The following is a 17,897-nucleotide window of genomic DNA, read 5'->3' on the forward strand; positions in this document are numbered from 1 at the left end:
CGGTGTGCCCAGCAGCCACGGGGCTGTGGCCGGAGCTCCGGGTGCGCGGCGGGGCTGTGCCATGCCGGCCGGCGGGTTTGCCGCGTGCCGGCGCTGCCGACGCCCGCCCTCACCTGGGCAGCTGTGCTCCAGGCCCCCCGGCTGCCCGGCGGCCCCCGGCTCCTCTCCATCGCCCTCAGGGATCGCCTCCGCCTTGGGCACCACCAGCCGCGCTGGGAAGACAAAGGGGGCAAAGCCAGGGTCTTCCCCCGGCTCCGGGACGGCCCCGCGCCCTGCAGGGACCCCCGGAGACCCCTGGGGGCCGGGGCACGGGCAGGGGCACAGGCAGGGGGACGGGCAGGGCTGCCTTGGCGCCCACCTGAGCCGTCGCAGCCCGGCGCCTCCATCTCCGCGGCTGGTCCCGGTCCCGGTCCCCCATCCCCGGGGGGCGGCGGGAGCGGAGCCGGGACCCCCGGGAGCGGCGGGCGCGTACCCCGGGCGCCCGGGGCGTCGAAGCTCTCCCTCATGGCGCGGCTCCGGCGTGGGTCCGGGCTTGGGGGGGGGAGAGACGGGGAGGGTCCCCGGGGAGTTCAAGCGGGGACCCCCCAGCCCCCCCCGCCCCGCAGAGTCCCGGGGCCCCGGCCGGGGGGAGCCGGGGGGTGTCAGTGGGGAGGGGGCAGATGTACGGGGGGTGCAGGGGGGCAGCCCGAGCCCCCCCCGCCCCGGGGATGCGTCCCAGGGAGTCACCCACGGCTGGCACCAGTGGGGTGTCCCCGCCCCGGCCCCCCCAGGAGCTCACAGCCCCCCCCCCGCGCCCTTCCCATCCCCCCGCTGCCCCTTGCGCCCCCCCCCCGTCCCTCTGTCCCCCCACGGCCCCCGGGCCCCCCGTCCCTCCGGTCCCCGCCCTGCTCCGCCCTTCCCGGTCCCCCCTCCCGCCATCCTGTCCCGCCCCCCCGGTTCTCCCCCCCTTCCTGCCCCCCCCGGCCCGCCGCCCCCCGCCCTGCCTGCCCCCCCCCCCCCGCCCCCCGTCTCTGTCCCCCCCAGTCCCCCCCCGGTGCCGGTGCCGGTGCCGGTCCCGCCCGTCGCCGTGGCCTCGGGGCGGGGGCCGTTCCTCCCGTCGCCCCTACCTGCTCCGCCGCCGCCGCGGGGCCCCGCCTCACCCGCGGTGGCCGCCGGTCCCCCCGCCCCCCCGGGCCCGCCCGCTCCCCCCGCCGCCACCGGGGCCGGGCCCTCCCGCCGGGCCTCGCTGCGCGGCACCGGGACACCGGGCACCGGGGCACCGGGCACGGGCACGGGCACTGGCACCGGGACACCGGGGCACCGGGCACGGGCACTGGCACGGGGACACCGGGCACCGGGACACCGGGGCACCGGGCACGGGCACGGGCACTGGCACCGGGACACCGAGTCACTGGGTCACCGGGCACCAGCACCAAGCACTGGCACCAGGACACTGGGACACTGGGCACTGGGACACCGGGCATCGGCACCGGGGCTCCGGCACCGGGACACCGGGCACCAGGACACCAGGCACCAGCACCGGGGCACCGGGACACTGGGGCACTGGCACTGGCACTGGGCCCTGGGAGATCGGGCACCAGGCACTGGCACCGGGCACTGGCACCAGGCACCGGCACCGGGACACCAGGCACCAGCACCGGGGCACTGGAACACCGGGGCACTGGCACTGGCACCAGGACACTGGGCACCAGGACACCAGGCACCAGCACTGGGGCACTGGAACACCAGGGCACTGGCACTGGCACTGGGCCCTGAGACATCAGGCACCGGGCACTGGCACCGGGCACTGGGCACCGGCACTGGGACACTGGGCACCAGCACTGGGCACTGGGACACTGGGCACTGGCACCGGGACTACATCTCCCGGCAGCCCACGGCACCGTGCCACCCTCCGCCCCCCTTGTGCCGTACCGAGCCCGTGCCGTGCCCGTCTCCCCCCAGACTGAGCTGCCCCCCACGGGAACCGGGTCCTGCCCCCCCCACGGCTCGGTCCAGAGGGGGCGCGGGGAGACGGGGACACGGACACGGCCTGGGGACGTGGGGACACGGGGGCACAGGGCAGGGACACAGGGACACGGGGGCACACGTCCGTGGGGGCGGAGGTGAGGGGAACACGGGGGGGGAGACGGGACAGGGACACGGGGACACAGGGGGACACGGGACAGGGACATGGAGGGACATGGCCGTGGGGGTGGAGGAGAACAGAGGACAGGGAGAAGGGGACACAGGCGGGGGACACGGCCATGGGGATCGAGGCGGGGGGGACACGGGGGGTGACACGGGACAGGGACACAGGGACACAGGGGGACATGGCCGTGGGGCTGGAGGCGGGGGGACATGAGGGGACACGGCCATAGGGATGGGGGCAGGCGGGGGGACACAGGACAGGGACACGGGGGGACACAGCGGTGGGGGTGGCAGCGGGTGGGGGGGCCATGGGTGTCCCTGGCCCTGCAGGGTGGGTGTGGGGGTCCCTTTCCCAGGGTCCCAGGGCCCCCTCGGGCATTCCTGGGGGGGGATGAGCGGGACCCGGACGTGGGGGTCACGGCACATCCGTGTTGGGGGGCAGGGCCGGGCCATATCCTGGTTCCTCTGTGCCGGGGGGGCGGGGGGCAGAGCCCTAATCCCTAATCCCCAGAGGTGCCGGATGCAGGATGTGGCCCCGCTGGGCCGAGCCACGTGGGGGGCTCCGGGTCCGGCCCCCCGGCACAGTCCTGAGGGCTTTGCCCTGGAGACGGGGCGATGGGGGGGTCCGGTGGGGGCTCCCCCCCCCCAAACGGCAGCTGGGCCCAATCGCCGGCCCCACAGATGGCCCCCAGCCGCCGATCCCACCCCATAAAACCCACAGCCCCGGAGGCGACCGGCGGCAGTGCCGGAGCCAGCCGGGACGGAGCGGGGGTCCCGGGTAAGACGGTCCCCCTGACCCCATCGCCGCCGCCACGACGCCTCGCTCCCCGCCGGGGTGGCACGTGCCAGGCGTCCCCGGGGATGGGGAGTCCCCGCGGCACCGGAGGTGCCGCGGGGACTCCCCATCCCCGGGGACGCCCCTGGGGACGTAGCCATGGGGCTGCGCCGCCGGTAACGCGGGTCCTTCTCTGCCAAGGTGGCCGGTGCAGCGCGGCGTGGCCAGGGGACGGTGCGGCATGGCCGGGGCGCTGTGGGTGCCCGGCTGGGTCCTGGCCTCCCTGCTGCTCTGGGCGGCCGCGGTGGAAGCGGCCAGCGGGTGAGTTCTCCGTGCCGGGGGCTGCGCCGCGTCCCCGTGCCGGTGGCCGGGATGCGGCACGGTGCGGGGACGCCGGCTCCAGCCTTGGTTTAGGAGGGTGGGATGGGTGCTGGGGTGGGTGCCGGTGCCGCGGGTGACGCGGTGCCGTGGCAGGCGGTGGTGCGAGCGGACGGTGCAGGTGATGGCGGAGGAGGAGGTGACGCCGCGGAGCGAGGACGCGGTGCCCTGTGCCAGCCTCTACCACTACAGCCTGGCGGGCTGGCGGATCGACCGGGACCGCATGCGCCAGGCCTACGGCGGGGACCGCGGTGAGCCCCACCGCGACGCCCAGCCCGGCGCCAGCACCCCCCTCTGCTACATCTACAGGTGAGCGCCGGGGGGACGTGCGGTGCACGGCGCGGGGGTGACGCCGGGGCAGGGGGTCAGGAGGGGACCCCCATCCCCGCACCAGGCACCCCCCGGGCCCCCTGACGCCGGGGCTCCCCCCGTCCCACAGGCCCCCGGAGACGCGGCCGGTGGTGTGGAACCGCACGGTGCGCGCCTGCTGCCGGGGCTGGAGCGGGCTCCACTGCACCGAAGGTAGGGGCGGGCATCGAGGCGCGGTGGCACCACCGTGCCGTCCCCGGCGCCTATCGCCGAGCCGGTGGGGTGCCCGGTGCTCACCGGCGGAGACGAGGTGCGTCCCTGTGCCGCAGGCGAAGGCTCGCTGGGGCGCTGCTACGGCACGTGGCAGTGCCAGGACACCGCGGGCAGCCGCAACCTCTCCGCCATGAGCCTGGCCGAGTGCTGCCGGCACCCCTGGGGGCACAGCTGGAGGAACAGCTCCGCCGCGCCCTGCCTGGCCTGCACCCGCCTGCCCCTCGCCGGTGGGTCTGGGGGTCCCGGGGGCGGCATGGGGGGTCCCGCGGGGGCGTTTGCCGAGCGGCGTCGCCTCCCTGGCGCAGGAGAGGCGTCCCCGCGGCCGTCGCTTGCCGCGTCCCTGCGGGGAGCGGCCGCCTGGCACCGGGGTCCCTCGGCCGGCTGCCTCGCCTGGGCCGGATCCCGCTACCGCACCTTCGACGGGACGCACTTCCACTTCTCCGGCGAGTGCACCTACAGCCTGGCCGCCGCCACCGACGGCACCTGGACCGTCTCCATCGCCGCCGGCAATCCCCGGGTACCGGCCGCCCCCGTGGTGGGGGGTGTTCGTGGGGGGGGGGAGGAGGAGCCCGGCCCGGGAGCTCAGGGGGCAATGGGGGTATCGGTCTGTCCCCACGGCACGTCACGGCTTCGTGGTGTGCCCCGGCGTGGCTGCGGCGTCCCCGGGCGTCTGTGGCTGCCAGCAGCCGGGGAGGTGCCGGCAGCCCTGGCACACACCGCGGCTGACGCCGCGCTGCCGCAGGCACTGCACATGACCTTCGGGATGGACACGGTGGTGGCCTGGGGCCGAAACGTCTCGGTGAACGGCGTGGCGGTGCCGCAGGGACAGCCGTACCTGCACAACGGTGAGGGCGGCGGGATGCCCCGGCCCCCGCTGCCACCGACCCCGGGGTCCTGGGTCCCCATCCCCTCCCATCCCCCTCCCTGTGCCATGCTGAGCCGCCCGGCGCGGTGCCGGCAGGGGTCAGCGTCACGTGGCTGGGCGACTGGGTGGCCGTGGCGAGCGGGCTGGGCGTGCGGGTGACCTCGGACGGACGACAGGCGGTCACCGTGACAGTGGGCACCGAGCTGCGGGGCGGCACGCGGGGGCTCTGCGGCCCCTACAACGACGACCCTGCCGGTAAGCGTCACCTCGGGGCGATGGCCCTGCCATCCCCGCGCTGGGGGAGCGGGGGGAGACGCGGTGACCGCCGGCACAGCCGAGCCGGGGCCGTGTGCCGGGGCCGTGTGCCGGGGCCATGTGCTGCGTCCCCCGCCTGCCCAGCCCTCCCTGTGCCCCCAGATGACTTCCTGCGGCCGGGGGGGGACGTGGCCCCCTTTGCCGCCAGCTTTGGCAACTCCTGGAAGATCCCGGATGCTGGCTCGGAGGTACCAGGGCAGAGCCGGGCACCGGGGGGGCCGGGGCTGCCGACCCCCGTATCCGGCTGGAGGTCCCTGGGGGGGTCGCCCCGGCTCTGAGGGTCCCCCCCGGGCTCAGCCCGCCTGCAGGGACGCGGTGGAGCTCGGCCCCGGCTGTGCGGCGGGCGACGCGGTGCGGCGGGCGGCCGAGGCCGTCTGCGGGAAGCTGCTGGCCGAGCCCTTCCGCCAGTGCCACGGCGAGGTGAGCAGGCGCCCGCCGCCGCGAGGGCCGGGGGTGCCGGGGGGTGCCGGGGAGTCCTGGGGGGTGCCGGTCCCGCCGCCCTCACCCGCCGCCCCTGCGCCAGGTCGACCCCAGCGGCTTTTACGCGGCGTGCCTGGAGGTGCTGTGCCGGGAGGGGGACGCCGGGCCCTCGCCGCCCCCCGCCGTCTGCGACACCTTCGCCGCCTACGCGCGGGACTGCGCCCGGCACCAAACCTACATCGACTGGCGCCGGCCGGGCTTCTGCGGTAGGGACCCGGGGGGGCTCCGGCACCGAGCCCTTCGCTGCTGCTCCCCTGCCAACCGCTGCTCCCGCCGCGGCGAGCACCCCAAAGGCTCGTGGGTGCACCCCTCAGTGGGTGCTGAGCCCACCGGTGCTGAGCGAGCGCGGCGTCTGTCCCGGCAGAGCGGCGGTGCGGCGCGGGGAAGCGGTTCTCGGACTGCGTCTCCTCCTGCCCCGCCAGCTGCGTGGCCGTGGGCAGCGCCGAGGAGGGGCCGTGCCGCGAGGACTGCGCCGGCGGCTGCGAGTGTGCGCCGGGGCTGTACCAGGACGGGGAGCTCTGCGTCCCCCCGAGCGCCTGCCCCTGCAGCCACCGCCGCCAGCGCTACGCCCCGGGCCAGAGCATCCGCCAGCGCTGCAACCGGTGGTGAGCAACGCCGGATGGGCGCGACGCCCGGCGCACCCCGTGCCGGGTGTGGCAGGAGGCGCGGTGACCGCGGCGTCCCCCGCCCCGCTGAGCCCGGCGTCCCCTCCTGTGCCCGCAGCACGTGCCAGGGCGGGCGCTGGCTCTGCAGCCAGGACCGGTGCCCGGGGGAGTGCGCGGTGCTGGGGGGCCGCCACTACGTCACCTTCGACCGCCAGCGCTTCTCCTTCCTGGGCGCCTGCGCCTACACCCTGGTGCAGGTGAGGGCGGCCGCCGCGGTGGCCGGGGCGGTGGGGACCTGCCCTGGGGGGCTCTGCCCCGGGGGATGCCGGCGCGGGGGGTCAGTGGGGTTCCTGCCCCCCCAGGACTTCGTGGAGGGGCAGCTGCTGATCACGGCCGAGCACGAGCCTTGCGATGGCCGCCGGCCCCTCGGCTGCCTCCGGTCCCTCTCCGTCAGCGCCCGCCGGACCACCGCCCGCCTCCGCGGCACAGGTGACCCGCGGGGACCGTCCCCGCGCCCCGGCGGGGTGGCGGTGGGTGCCAGCCCGGTGGCCGTGCCCTGACGTGCCCCCGCTCTCCCGGCGCAGGCGAGGTGACGGTGGACGGGCGGGAGGTGACGCTGCCCTTCGCCGGCGCCGAGCTGAGCGTCCGCCGGGCGTCCTCCTCCTTCCTGCTGCTCCAGACCTTCGGGGCCCACGTCCTCTGGGGGCTGGAGACCCCCGCCGCGTACATCACCCTCCAGCCCGCCTTCGCCGACAAGGTGAGCCCCGGCTCCCGGCTGTGCCGCGCCGCGGCGGCGGTGCCCGGTGGTAGAGCCAAGCTGGGATCCGTCGGGATGCATCCCGGCACCGTCCTGAGCCGCGTCCCGCCGCGGCAGGTGCGGGGACTCTGCGGCACCTACAACTGGAACCAGCAGGACGAGTTCACCACGCCGGTGGGTGACGTGGAGACCGGCGTCACCGCCTTCGCCAACAAGTACCAGGCGTCTGGCGACTGCCCCGCGCTCGGCCCCCTCCCCCTCGAGCCCTGCGACGCCTTCGCCGGGCGGCGGGAGCTCGCCGAGGCCGCCTGCGCCGTCCTGCACGGCCCGGCCTTCCAGGTGCCCAACGGCCCCCGTCCCGGCTGGGCAGCGGCGCGCCCGGTGCCCGGTGCGCGGTGCCGCTGGGTGCCGGCGCCGCGGCCCGACGTGTCCCTCCCGCCCCCAGCCGTGCCACCAGGTCGTGGAGCCGGGGCCCTTCCTCCGGCTCTGCCTGCAGGACGCCTGCGCCTGCCGGGGCGGGCGGCGCTGCCTCTGCCCCGCGCTGGCTGCCTACGCCCGGCGGTGCGGCGGGGAGGGGGCTGCCGTGTCCTGGAGGAACCAGAGCCTCTGCGGTGAGGGGGGGCGGGGGGGTGGGGGGGAATAGAGGGGAGATGGGATGGGATGGGATGGGGATGGGAATAGGGAGGAGATGGGATGGGATGGGATGGGATGGGAATAGGGAGGAGATGGGATGGGATGGGATGGGGATGGGGATGGGATGGGATGGGGATGGGGATGGGATGGGATGGGATGGGATGGGATGGGGATGGGGATGGGATGGGATGGGATGGGATGGGGATGGGAATAGGGAGGAGATGGGATGGGATGGGATGGGGATGGGGATGGGGATGGGGATGGGGATGGGATGGGATGGGATGGGATGGGATGGGATGGGATGGGGATGGGAATAGGGAGGAGATGGGATGGGATGGGATGGGGATGGGGATGGGGATGGGGATGGGATGGGATGGGATGGGGATGGGATGGGATGGGAATAGGGAGGAGATGGGATGGGATGGGGATGGGATGGGATGGGGATGGGGATGGGGATGGGGATGGGATGGGATGGGATGGGGATGGGATGGGATGGGAATAGGGAGGAGATGGGATGGGATGGGGATGGGGATGGGATGGGATGGGATGGGGATGGGATGGGATGGGGATGGGGATGGGATGGGGATGGGATGGGGATGGGATGGGATGGGATGGGGATGGGATGGGGATGGGGATGGGATGGGATGGGATGGGATCGGGATGGGATGGGATGGGGATGCTGCCACCACATGCCAGGGACCAGCGGGGCAGGCGGGTGCTGGGGGTGCAGGCAGCGGGCAGGGCAGGGCAGGGCAGGGCAGGGCAGGGCAGGGCAGGGCTGCCACTGCCGCTGTCGCTGTCGCTGTCGGTGACGTCCCCGTGTCCGTCCCCGCAGGCGTGCCGTGCAGCGGGGGGCAGCTGTACCTGGACTGCGGCCGTCCCTGCGGCCGGACCTGCGCCGACCTGCGCCTGGACGGGGCCGGCTCCTGCCCCGACCTGGACGGGCTCTGCGTCCCCGGCTGCAGCTGCCCCGCCGGGCTGGTGCTGGCCGAGGGCGGGCAGTGCGTCCCGCCGGCCGCCTGCCCCTGCCGCCACGGCACCCAGCTCTACCCTCCCGGCAGCCAGATCCGCCGGGGCTGCAACCCCTGGTGCGTGGCCCAGCCGGGGCCCGGGGGGGCGGCAGGGACGGGGCGGGGGCCGCGGGGGCGGCGGGGGCCGGGCAGGACCGGGGACGCCGCTCCGGTGCCGCGGGACGTGGCGGTGGCGGGTGACGTCTGATGAAATCCCCCTACGGCCCGTTTGGGACGGCACCGCGGGATAGGTGGCTTTCATTGAACGTCCCTGCCACGCGGCGCCGGTGCCATCGACGAAGAGCCCGGCCCCGGCTCCCCCGGCGCGGTGGGGGGGGACCCAGCCCCGGGGCGGTGGCGTGGACCCCGGAGAGCCCAGGGCATCTCTCCTGGCGAGGGGGCTTCGTGGGGGACGGGATGGGATGGGATGGGATGGGATGGGATGGGATGGGATGGGGAGGGGATGGGATGGGGATGGGATGGGGAGGGGATGGGATGGGATGGGGATGGGATGGGGATGGGATGGAATGGGATGGCATAGGGATAGAATAGTGATGGGAATGGGTGGGATAGGATGGGGATGGGATGAGGATGGGATGGGATGGGATGGGGATGGGATGGGATAGGGATGGAATAGTGATCGGAATGGGATGGGATAGGATGGGGATGGGGATGGGATGGGATGGGATGGGATAGGGATGGAATAGTGATCGGAATGGGATGGGATAGGATGGGGATGGGGATGGGATGGGATGGGATGAGATGGGATGGGATGAGGAGGGGATGGGATGAGGATGGGATGGGGATGGGATGGGATGGGGATGGGATGGGGATGGGATGGGATGAGGATGGGATGTGGATGGGATGAGGATGGGATGGGGATGGGATGGGATGGGATGAGGATGAGATGGGGATGGGATGGGGATGGGATGGGATGGGGATGGGATGGGGATGGGGATGGGATGGGATGAGGATGGGAGGGGATGGGGATGGGATGGGGATGGGATGGGATGGGGATGGGATGGGATGAGGATGGGATGGGATGGGGATGGGATGGGGATGGGATGGGGATGGGGATGGGATGGGATGAGGATGGGAGGGGATGGGGATGGGATGGGGATGGGATGGGATGGGGATGGGATGGGGATGGGATGTGGGGACCTCAGAGTGGGGCTGGCTGGGCAGGGGACTCCCCGGGCCGGGGGGTGCTGGGGGGCTGCCCTCACCGTTCCCCTCCCCGCAGCGTCTGTGCCGGCGGGTCCTGGCGCTGCGCTGAAGCCCCCTGCCCCGTGGCCGCCCTCTGCCCCGGGGGGCTGGTTCACGCCCCGGGGTCCTGCCTGCGCCGCTGCGACAGCGCCGAGCCCAACGGCACCTGCGCCGGCATCGCCGACGGCTGCGTCTGCCCCCCCGGCACCCTCTTCCTGGTGGGTGACTCCCGGGGGGACTCCTGGGGGGCTGGGAAAATTGGGGAGTGGGGTAGCCAGGACGTGGGGCACCAGGGGCCGGGGGTCCAGGGGACTTGGGGCATCAGGGACGTGGGCTGTGGGGGGCAGGTGAGGGGTACTGGGGGGTCCCAGCCCCTCTGCCAGTGCCTGCCCAGAGCCCCCCGTGCGCTGGGGGGTCCGGCAGCCCCCACTGCCCCCCAGCCCCGGCTCACCGGGGGGTCCCGCGCTGGCAGGACGGGCGCTGCGTGTCCCCCGAGGAGTGTCCCTGCCACCACGGCGGGCGGTTGTACCGGCCCAACGACACCATCGTCCGGGACTGCAACACCTGGTGAGACCCCCCCCGGCCCCCCCCGGCGACGCTGGGGGTGCCGCGGCCGCGCTGGCGCTCAGCTCCGTCCCCCGCAGCGTGTGCCGGCGGCAGCGCTGGCATTGCGGCCGGGAGGAGTGCGCGGGGACCTGCGTGGCCACAGGGGACCCCCACTACGTCACCTTCGACGGGCGAGCCTTCTCCTTCCCGGGGGACTGCGAGTACCTGCTGGCGCGCGAGACCGCCGGCCTCTTCGCCGTCACCGCCGAGAACGTCCCCTGCGGCACCAGCGGCATCACCTGCACCAAATCGGTGGTGGTGGTGATGGGCAACACGGTGGTGCACATGCTGCGGGGTGAGGGGACGGGGGCGCGGGGACGGGGGACGTGCCGGGGCTCGCCCCTGACAGCCCGCCCTGTCCCGGCAGGGAGGGACGTGACGGTGAACGGGGTCTCGGTCCGACCCCCCAAAGTCTACAGCGGCACCGGGCTGACGCTGGAGCGCGCCGGCCTCTTCCTCCTCCTCCTCTCCCGCCTGGGGCTGGCGGTGCTCTGGGATGGAGGTGAGACCCGCCGGGGGGTCGGGGGGGTCCCCGGGCCAGCCGTGCCGCGGGGGCCACCGGTGCCGAGCGCCGTGCCGTGCCGTCCCAGGCACGCGGGTGTACGTCCGGCTGGAGCCGCAGCACCGGGGCCGCGTGGCCGGGCTCTGCGGCAACTTCGACGGCGACGCCGAGAACGATTTCGCCAGCCGGCAAGGGGTGCTGGAGCCCACCGCCCACCTCTTCGGCAACTCCTGGCGCCTCAGCCTGCTCTGCCCCGAGGTCGACAGCGCCGACGTGCGGCACCCCTGCACCGTACGGACGGGCTTGGGGAACCGGGGCCGTCTGCGCGGGGACGGGGGCGGGAGGCAGGTGGGGGGCAGCCGCGACGCCCGGCGTCTGATGGCGGCGGTGCCGGCCCCCCCAGGAGAGCCCCCACCGGGCGACGTGGGCCCGCAGGCGCTGCGGCGTCCTCCGGCAGCGGCTCTTCGCGCCGTGCCACGACGCGGTGCCGTGCCAGCGCTTCTACGACTGGTGCGTCTTCGACGCCTGCGGGTAAGCGCGGGGCCGGCCGCGGGCGGGGAGGGGGGTCCCGCCACCCCCATCCCACCAAACCCGGCGCCCACCCGCCGCGCTCTGCCGGCAGCTGCGACACCGGCGGGGACTGCGAGTGCCTGTGCACGGCCATCGCCGCCTACGCCGAGGAGTGCGGCCGGCGCGGCGTCCACATCCGATGGAGGAGCCAGGAGCTGTGCCGTGAGTCACCGGCCCCGGCCCCGGTTGAGGCCAGGGGTCCCCAGGGGGTCCGGGCTGGGGACTGTGCCGTGCCCCCCCGGGCGGTGCTGGGGGCCGGGTCCGGCCCCGTGGCTGATCCAGACGAGTGATGGGGCCGGGGGGGCTGGGATCGGGGGGGCAGGAGCCCCCCGCGGGGCCGCGGGGAGGGAGCGGGACCAGGCGGCTGCGGGGCAGGGGGGTCCCTGCCCTGCCCGACCCCCCGTCTCCAGCCCTGCAGTGCGAGCGGGGGCTGCAGTACAGCGCCTGCGGCCCCCCCTGCCCCCCCACCTGCCGCAGCCTCGGCCGGGAGCCCCCCGAGCACTGCCGGGGCCTGCCCTGCCTGGAGGGCTGCTTCTGCCCCCCGGGGAGGGTCCTGCACGGTGAGCGCGGCGACGGCGGGGGCCGGCGGGGGGCTGGTGTGGGGCCGGCGGGGGGCTGGTGTGGGGCCGGCGGGGGGCTGGCGGGGGGACAGTGGGGGGCTGGCATGGGGGATGATGTGGGGCTGACGTGGGGCTGGTGTGGGGTCGGCGTGGGGCCAGCGTGGGGCCAGCGTGGGGCTGGTGTGGGGCCGGCGTGGGGCCAGCGTGGGGCCAGCGTGGGGCTGGTGTGGGGCTGGTGTGGGGCTGGCGGGGGGACAGTGGGGGGCTGGCATGGGGGATGATGTGGGGCTGGCGTGGGGCCGGCGTGGGGCCAGCGTGGGGCTGGCGGGGGCCCCGTGGTCACCGCAGCCCGGCGCCTCCTCCCCTCCCCGCCGCAGAGGGCAGCTGCGTCGAGCCTGCCGAGTGCCCGTGTTTCTGGGACGGCTTCGCCTTCCCGGCCGGCGCCGCGGTGCAGCAGGGCTGCAAGAACTGGTGAGTCCCCGCCTGGCCGGCACCGGGCCGGTGCAGCCGTGTCCCACCCTGCCGGGACGACGACACCGGGACGGCGGGGAGCACCCCGGGGCTGAGCCGTCACCGTCCCCGCAGCACGTGCGCGGCGGGTCGGTGGCAATGCCCGTCCTCGCCGGAGCCCTGCCTGGCCGAGCCGCGTTGCGCCGAGTGGGAGTTCGCCTGCCGCGCCGACGGGCGCTGCGTGCCGGGCGCCTGGGTCTGCGACAACGAGGAGGACTGCGGGGACGGCTCCGACGAGGTCTGCGCCCCGCGCTGCGCCCCGCACCAGCCCCGCTGCGCCGGCGGGCAGTGCCTGGCCTGGGGCGCCCGCTGCGACGGCGTCCCCGACTGCCCCGACGGCTCCGACGAGAGCGGCTGCCCCCCCACCACCTGCACCCCCCCTGAATTCAGCTGCGCCAGCGGCCGCTGCCTCCCCCCGGAGCGCGTCTGCGACGGGGAGCTGGACTGCGGCTTCGCCGACGACTCGGATGAGGCAGGCGAGTGGCCCCACGGCCGCCCCGCGGCTGCGCCCGGGGGTCCCGGGGAGGGGGGGGCGTTGTGGGGGTCCCAGAGCAGCGGGGTGCAGGAATGGGCTGTGCCCCACGGCGACGGGGTCTGAGCCCCCCGTCCCTGGGGGTCTGTGTCCCACGGCGGGGGTCCCTGACCGCCACCGCCGCAGGCTGCAGCCCGAGCTGCGAGGCGGGCGAGTTCCGCTGCGCGGTGGGCCGGTGCGTGCCGTACCCGCACCGCTGCGACGGCCGCGACGACTGCGGCGACTTCAGCGATGAGCGTGGCTGCGTCTGCCCCCCCGGCCACTTCCAGTGCCCCGACGCCCGGTGCCTGCCCCCGGCCGCTGTCTGCGACGGCAACCGCAATTGCGCCAACGGCACCGACGAGGCTTTCTGCCCAGGTGAGGGGCCGCGGGGCTGAGCCCCCCGCCGGGACCCCCTGCCCGCGGCGGCATCGCCCCATGGGACCGTCCCCTCCCCCAGACCGGGCAACCTGCGCGCCCGGGCAGCTCCCCTGCCCCGACGGCTCCTGCATCGGCGAGGCCACGGTCTGCGATGGCGTCCACGACTGCCGGGACGGCTGGGACGAGAGCCCGGCGGGGTGCGCGGTGGCACTGCCCGCTGCCGCACCCACCACACCCACCAACGGCTCGGCAGGTGAGGGGCGGCGGTGCCGTGGGGCAGCCGGACCCCCCGCACGGCTCCCCGCTGCCCTGCCCCACAGCCCCGGCGCCGGCATGGGGGGGGCTTGCCGGGAACACCGTGCTCTGTGCCGGGATGGCACCCGGTGGGGATGGGGGTGCGATGGGGATCACCGGGCCGGGCACCCCGCGGTGACCCGCCGCCCCCAGCGCCGGCGTGCGGCCCCTACGCCTTCGCCTGCGGGAGCGGGGAGTGCGTGCCGCGGGGCTGGCTCTGCGACGGCGAGGCCGACTGCCACGACGGCAGCGACGAGCTGGGCTGCGCCGGCGGCTGCGAGCCCAGCCACTTCCCCTGCGCCCACGGCACCGACTGCGTCCCCTACGGCCACCTCTGCGACGGCGTCCCCCACTGCCGCGACCGCTCCGACGAGAGCGCCGACCACTGTGGTGAGACGCGGCGGGGGTCCCCCCGACGTCCCCCTCCCCACCGACGCGGTGGGGTGCTCTGGGGGGTCCCCGCAGTGTCCCCCTGCCCGGTGGCAGCCGGTGCGGTGGGATGCTCTCGGGGGTCCCCCGCGGCACCGCGCCTGACAGCGCCCTGGCCCCGGCGCAGGCTCCACCGCCATCCCGCCGTGCCCGGGGCACTTCGCCTGTGACGACGGCGTCTGCCTCAACGTGTCGAGGGTCTGCGACGGTGCCACCGACTGTCCCCGCGGCGAGGACGAGCTGGCCTGCGGTGAGGGGCTCCCCGGGACGGGAGGGGGGGTTGCGGCCAGGCAGCGCCGGGGGGGTCGCGGCTGGGGGCGGCCACCCCGCCATGGCCGCCCCGCGTCCCCTCCGCAGAGAGCCGCGTCCCCGCCGGCGGGAGCAACCGGACGGGGGGTCCCTGCGCCGAATACGCCTGCGGGGGGGGCGAGTGCGTCGCCTTCCAGCAGGTATGGGGGGCACGGGGGACCCCCGCCCTTCCCGGTGCTGCCGCAGGGACCCTGCGGCGCTGCCCCCCCGCCCCGGCTCAGCATCGCCCCGGTGCCGCAGGTGTGCGACGGCGTGCCGGACTGCGGGGCCGGGGGGGGGCCGCCCCGCGACGAGCAGGACTGCGGGGTCTGGGGGCCCTGGGGGCCCTGGGGCGCCTGCACCCGCTCCTGCGGCACCGGCGCGCAGCGGCGCGCGCGGGGCTGCCACCAGCACCGACCCGGCGTGCTGCACCGGTGCCGCGGCCAGGCCGCGGAGGAGCGGCAGTGCTTCAGCATCGCCTGCCCCGGTGAGCGGCGCTGCCGCAGGGACGGGGGCGCGGGGGGTCCCCCCGCCGGGGCTGCCCCGGGGGACCAGGGGGACCCCACGGTTGGGGGGGTTTGGGGGTCCCTGTGGCTGCAGCTGCCTGGGGGGTTTGGGGGTTCCCACGGCCGAGGCTGCCCAGGGGGTTTGGGGGTTCCCATGGGGGTTCCCGTGGTCGGGAGATTTGGGGGCCCCTGTGGCTGCGGCTTCCCCAGGGATTTAGGGGTTCCTATGGCCAGGGCAGTCCAAGGGGTCGGGGGTTCCCGTGCCTGAGGTGCCTGGGGGGCTTGGGGGTTCCCGTGGGGGTTCCCAATGACCCCCAGGGACACCCCAATACTCCCCTATAGCATCCTGATACCCCCCTAGATCACCCCAATCCCCTTTGGGACACCCCAGTCCCCCCCAGGCCACCCCAATCCCCCCCTCTAGGACCCCCATATCCCCTGGAGAACCCAGACGCCTCTTTAGAGCACCCCAATCCTCCCCTAGATCACCCCGAGGGGCTGCCCAGGGGGTCGGGGGGTTCTGTGGCTGGGGTGATTTGGGGGTTCCTGTGGCTGAGGCTGCCTGGGGGGTTCGGGGGTTCCCAGGGGTGGGGCTGCCGGGGGGTTTGGGGTGTCCCTTGGCTGGGGGGGCAGGGGCTGCCCACCCTCACGCCCCCCCCTCGCCCACAGTGGACGGCGCCTGGAGCGAGTGGGCGACCTGGTCCAACTGCACGGGGGGCTGCGGCGGGCTGCGGCTGCGGCAGCGGGACTGCCGGCCCCCCCAGAACGGCGGCCGCCACTGCGCCGAGCTGCCCGGCGCGTCCCCCGCCACCCTCGAAATGGGTGGGTGCCGGCGGGGCGGGGCGGGGGGCTCCACGGGTTGGGTGGGCTCTGTGGGGCGGGGGGGGTCCAGGGGACGGGGGGCTCCGTGGGGCAGGGGGACTGCGGGGGGGCTGACCCCGCTCCTCCCTCCCCAGGCGCCTGCGAGCCGGGGGGCTGCCCCAACGCCTCGGCCTGCCCGGGGGGGCTGCGGCCCCGGCCCTGCGCCCCCTGCCCCGCGTCCTGCGCCGACCTTGCCGCCGGCACCGACTGCCGGCAGGACCGGCCCTGCACCCCAGGTGAGGTGGGGGGGGAACAGGGGGGCTGCGGAGACCCCGGGGGACCCCCCTGCCTTGGGGTGGGCGAGGGACCGGCCACGGCGCACCCACCGACCCGCCCGCCCGGCAGGGTGCTGGTGCGCGGCGGGGCTGGTGCTGGATGCCGGCGGCGGCCGGTGCGTGCGCCCGCGGGAGTGCCCCTGCCAGGCCGGGGGGCTGCGGTACCGGCCGGGGCAGCCGGTGAAGGTGAACTGCCGCCTCTGCACCTGCCTGGACGGGCAACTGCGGCGCTGCCGCCAAAACCCCGACTGCACCGGTGGGTCCCGGCACGCGGCGGCACCGCGACGGCGGGCAGGGGATGCCGGGCCCCCCGCTGACCCGGTGCCCCCCGTGCCGGCAGTGCACTGCGGCTGGTCGGCGTGGTCGGCGTGGGGCGAGTGCCCGGGGCCCTGCGGCACCCAGAGCGTCCAGTGGTCCTTCCGCAGCCCCACCAACCCCAGCCGGCGCGGCGGCGGCCGGCACTGCCGCGGCATCTACCGCAAGGCCCGCAGGTGAGGCGGCGGGCGCGGGGGCGGCGGGCGGGCAGGTGGGCTCCCCGCCGACCTCCCCTCTCCCGCAGGTGCCAGACGGCGCCGTGCCGGCAGTGCCAGCAGCAGGGCCGGCGCCGTGCCCCCGGGGAGCGCTGGCGCGGGGGTCCCTGCCGCGTCTGCCAGTGCCTGCCCAGCCTGGCCGTCCGGTGCTCGCCCTACTGCCCCCGCCGCGCCGCCGGCTGCCCCCAGGTGAGGGCTGGGGGTGCTGGGGCACCCCCGGGGGGACGGGGGGACCCTCCCTGCCGGTGACGGTGACGGTGATGGTGACGGTGACCCCCTGCAGGGCTGGGTGCTGGTGGAGGGGCGCGGGGACTCCTGCTGTTACTGCGCCCCGGCGGGTGAGTCGGGGGGGAGCGGGTGCCGCGGTGGGGGGTCCCCCCGGTGCGGGGGCTACCCCGGCACCCTATGGCGGCTGTACGGTGTCTGTCCCGGCTGCAGGTGACAACGGGACGGCCGTCCCCCCGGCGCTGACGACGGAGCCCCCCTCCACCACGCCGGCAGAGCCCCCCGGCAGCCCCCTCCTCACCTTCCCGCTGCCTCCCCTCGGCGGTAAGCGAGACCCCCCCCTCACCGCGGGGCCGCCGGGGGTCTGCGTCCCCCCCGACCCCCTGCCCTCCATCCCGGCAGATCCCTGCTACCGCCCGCTGGGCATCGCCGCCTTGCCGGACCGCAGCTTCGCCGCCTCCTCGGAGCAGGCAGGGACCCCTGCCCGCGCTGCCCGCCTGCACGCCGGCAACGCCGGTGATGCCGGGCCGGAGCTGCAGGGCTGGGCCCCCCCGGACGACGCCTACCCAGCGCTGCTCTCCGACCCCCCCTTCCTGCAGCTGGACCTGCTGGAGCCCACCAACATCACCGGTGGGTGCCCGTCCACCGGGCAACGCCCATCTGGACCCCCGGGCGTTGCCGGCGGTGGCGGTGCCGACACGTGCCGCGCTGTCCCCTGGCAGGGGTGGTGGTGCAGGGAGCCGGCTCCTCCGACGCCTTCGTCACCGCCTTCCTGCTGCAGTTCAGCGCCGACGGCGCCCGCTGGCACCGCTACCGCCAGGTCACCGCCGGCGGCCGGCCCGAGGCCAAGGTGCCGTCTGCGCCGGGGCGCGACCGTGGGCGTGGGTGGGCGTTGGGGGGTGCAGGGGGCCGGCACCGGGTGCTCGTGGGTGCTCGTTCCCTTCCCTGCCTGCACACCCCCCCGTTGTCCCCAGCTCTTCCAGGGGAACTGGGACGCCGGCACGCCGGCGGTGCGGCTGCTGGGCCGCATGGTGCAGGCGCGGCACGTCCGCATCCTCCCCCAGGACTTCCACAACCGCATCGTCCTGCGCGCCGAGCTGCTGGGCTGCCCCCCAG

General features: G+C 75.9%; 1 protein-coding gene across 1 annotated transcript in view; it reads left to right on the forward strand.

The window, feature by feature from the left end:
- The first annotated feature begins 3,143 nt into the window (after window positions 1–3,143).
- The window catches only part of LOC142078427 (SCO-spondin-like), a 34,059-nt gene continuing 19,305 nt past the window's right edge, over window positions 3,144–17,897 (forward strand). The window contains exons 1-43 of the mRNA XM_075140891.1: window positions 3,144–3,223; window positions 3,377–3,589; window positions 3,720–3,802; window positions 3,919–4,089; window positions 4,168–4,379; window positions 4,605–4,707; window positions 4,824–4,982; window positions 5,145–5,230; window positions 5,340–5,462; window positions 5,566–5,728; window positions 5,887–6,127; window positions 6,246–6,384; window positions 6,490–6,616; window positions 6,712–6,884; window positions 7,002–7,223; window positions 7,330–7,495; window positions 8,353–8,605; window positions 9,771–9,951; window positions 10,206–10,300; window positions 10,378–10,634; window positions 10,707–10,841; window positions 10,930–11,132; window positions 11,245–11,372; window positions 11,464–11,573; window positions 11,822–11,971; window positions 12,349–12,442; window positions 12,557–12,957; window positions 13,140–13,370; window positions 13,453–13,626; window positions 13,821–14,057; window positions 14,224–14,346; window positions 14,454–14,545; window positions 14,646–14,871; window positions 15,560–15,712; window positions 15,847–15,987; window positions 16,097–16,282; window positions 16,367–16,517; window positions 16,586–16,745; window positions 16,840–16,894; window positions 16,995–17,105; window positions 17,184–17,411; window positions 17,504–17,601; window positions 17,756–17,897. Coding sequence (XP_074996992.1) covers window positions 3,144–3,223; window positions 3,377–3,589; window positions 3,720–3,802; window positions 3,919–4,089; window positions 4,168–4,379; window positions 4,605–4,707; window positions 4,824–4,982; window positions 5,145–5,230; window positions 5,340–5,462; window positions 5,566–5,728; window positions 5,887–6,127; window positions 6,246–6,384; window positions 6,490–6,616; window positions 6,712–6,884; window positions 7,002–7,223; window positions 7,330–7,495; window positions 8,353–8,605; window positions 9,771–9,951; window positions 10,206–10,300; window positions 10,378–10,634; window positions 10,707–10,841; window positions 10,930–11,132; window positions 11,245–11,372; window positions 11,464–11,573; window positions 11,822–11,971; window positions 12,349–12,442; window positions 12,557–12,957; window positions 13,140–13,370; window positions 13,453–13,626; window positions 13,821–14,057; window positions 14,224–14,346; window positions 14,454–14,545; window positions 14,646–14,871; window positions 15,560–15,712; window positions 15,847–15,987; window positions 16,097–16,282; window positions 16,367–16,517; window positions 16,586–16,745; window positions 16,840–16,894; window positions 16,995–17,105; window positions 17,184–17,411; window positions 17,504–17,601; window positions 17,756–17,897 — 6,976 coding nt within the window. The remainder of the gene's footprint in view (window positions 3,224–3,376; window positions 3,590–3,719; window positions 3,803–3,918; window positions 4,090–4,167; window positions 4,380–4,604; window positions 4,708–4,823; window positions 4,983–5,144; window positions 5,231–5,339; window positions 5,463–5,565; window positions 5,729–5,886; window positions 6,128–6,245; window positions 6,385–6,489; window positions 6,617–6,711; window positions 6,885–7,001; window positions 7,224–7,329; window positions 7,496–8,352; window positions 8,606–9,770; window positions 9,952–10,205; window positions 10,301–10,377; window positions 10,635–10,706; window positions 10,842–10,929; window positions 11,133–11,244; window positions 11,373–11,463; window positions 11,574–11,821; window positions 11,972–12,348; window positions 12,443–12,556; window positions 12,958–13,139; window positions 13,371–13,452; window positions 13,627–13,820; window positions 14,058–14,223; window positions 14,347–14,453; window positions 14,546–14,645; window positions 14,872–15,559; window positions 15,713–15,846; window positions 15,988–16,096; window positions 16,283–16,366; window positions 16,518–16,585; window positions 16,746–16,839; window positions 16,895–16,994; window positions 17,106–17,183; window positions 17,412–17,503; window positions 17,602–17,755) is intronic.

Source organism: Calonectris borealis, chromosome 2 (assembly GCF_964195595.1).
Source record: "Calonectris borealis chromosome 2, bCalBor7.hap1.2, whole genome shotgun sequence".
NCBI classification, from domain to species: Eukaryota; Metazoa; Chordata; class Aves; order Procellariiformes; family Procellariidae; genus Calonectris; species Calonectris borealis.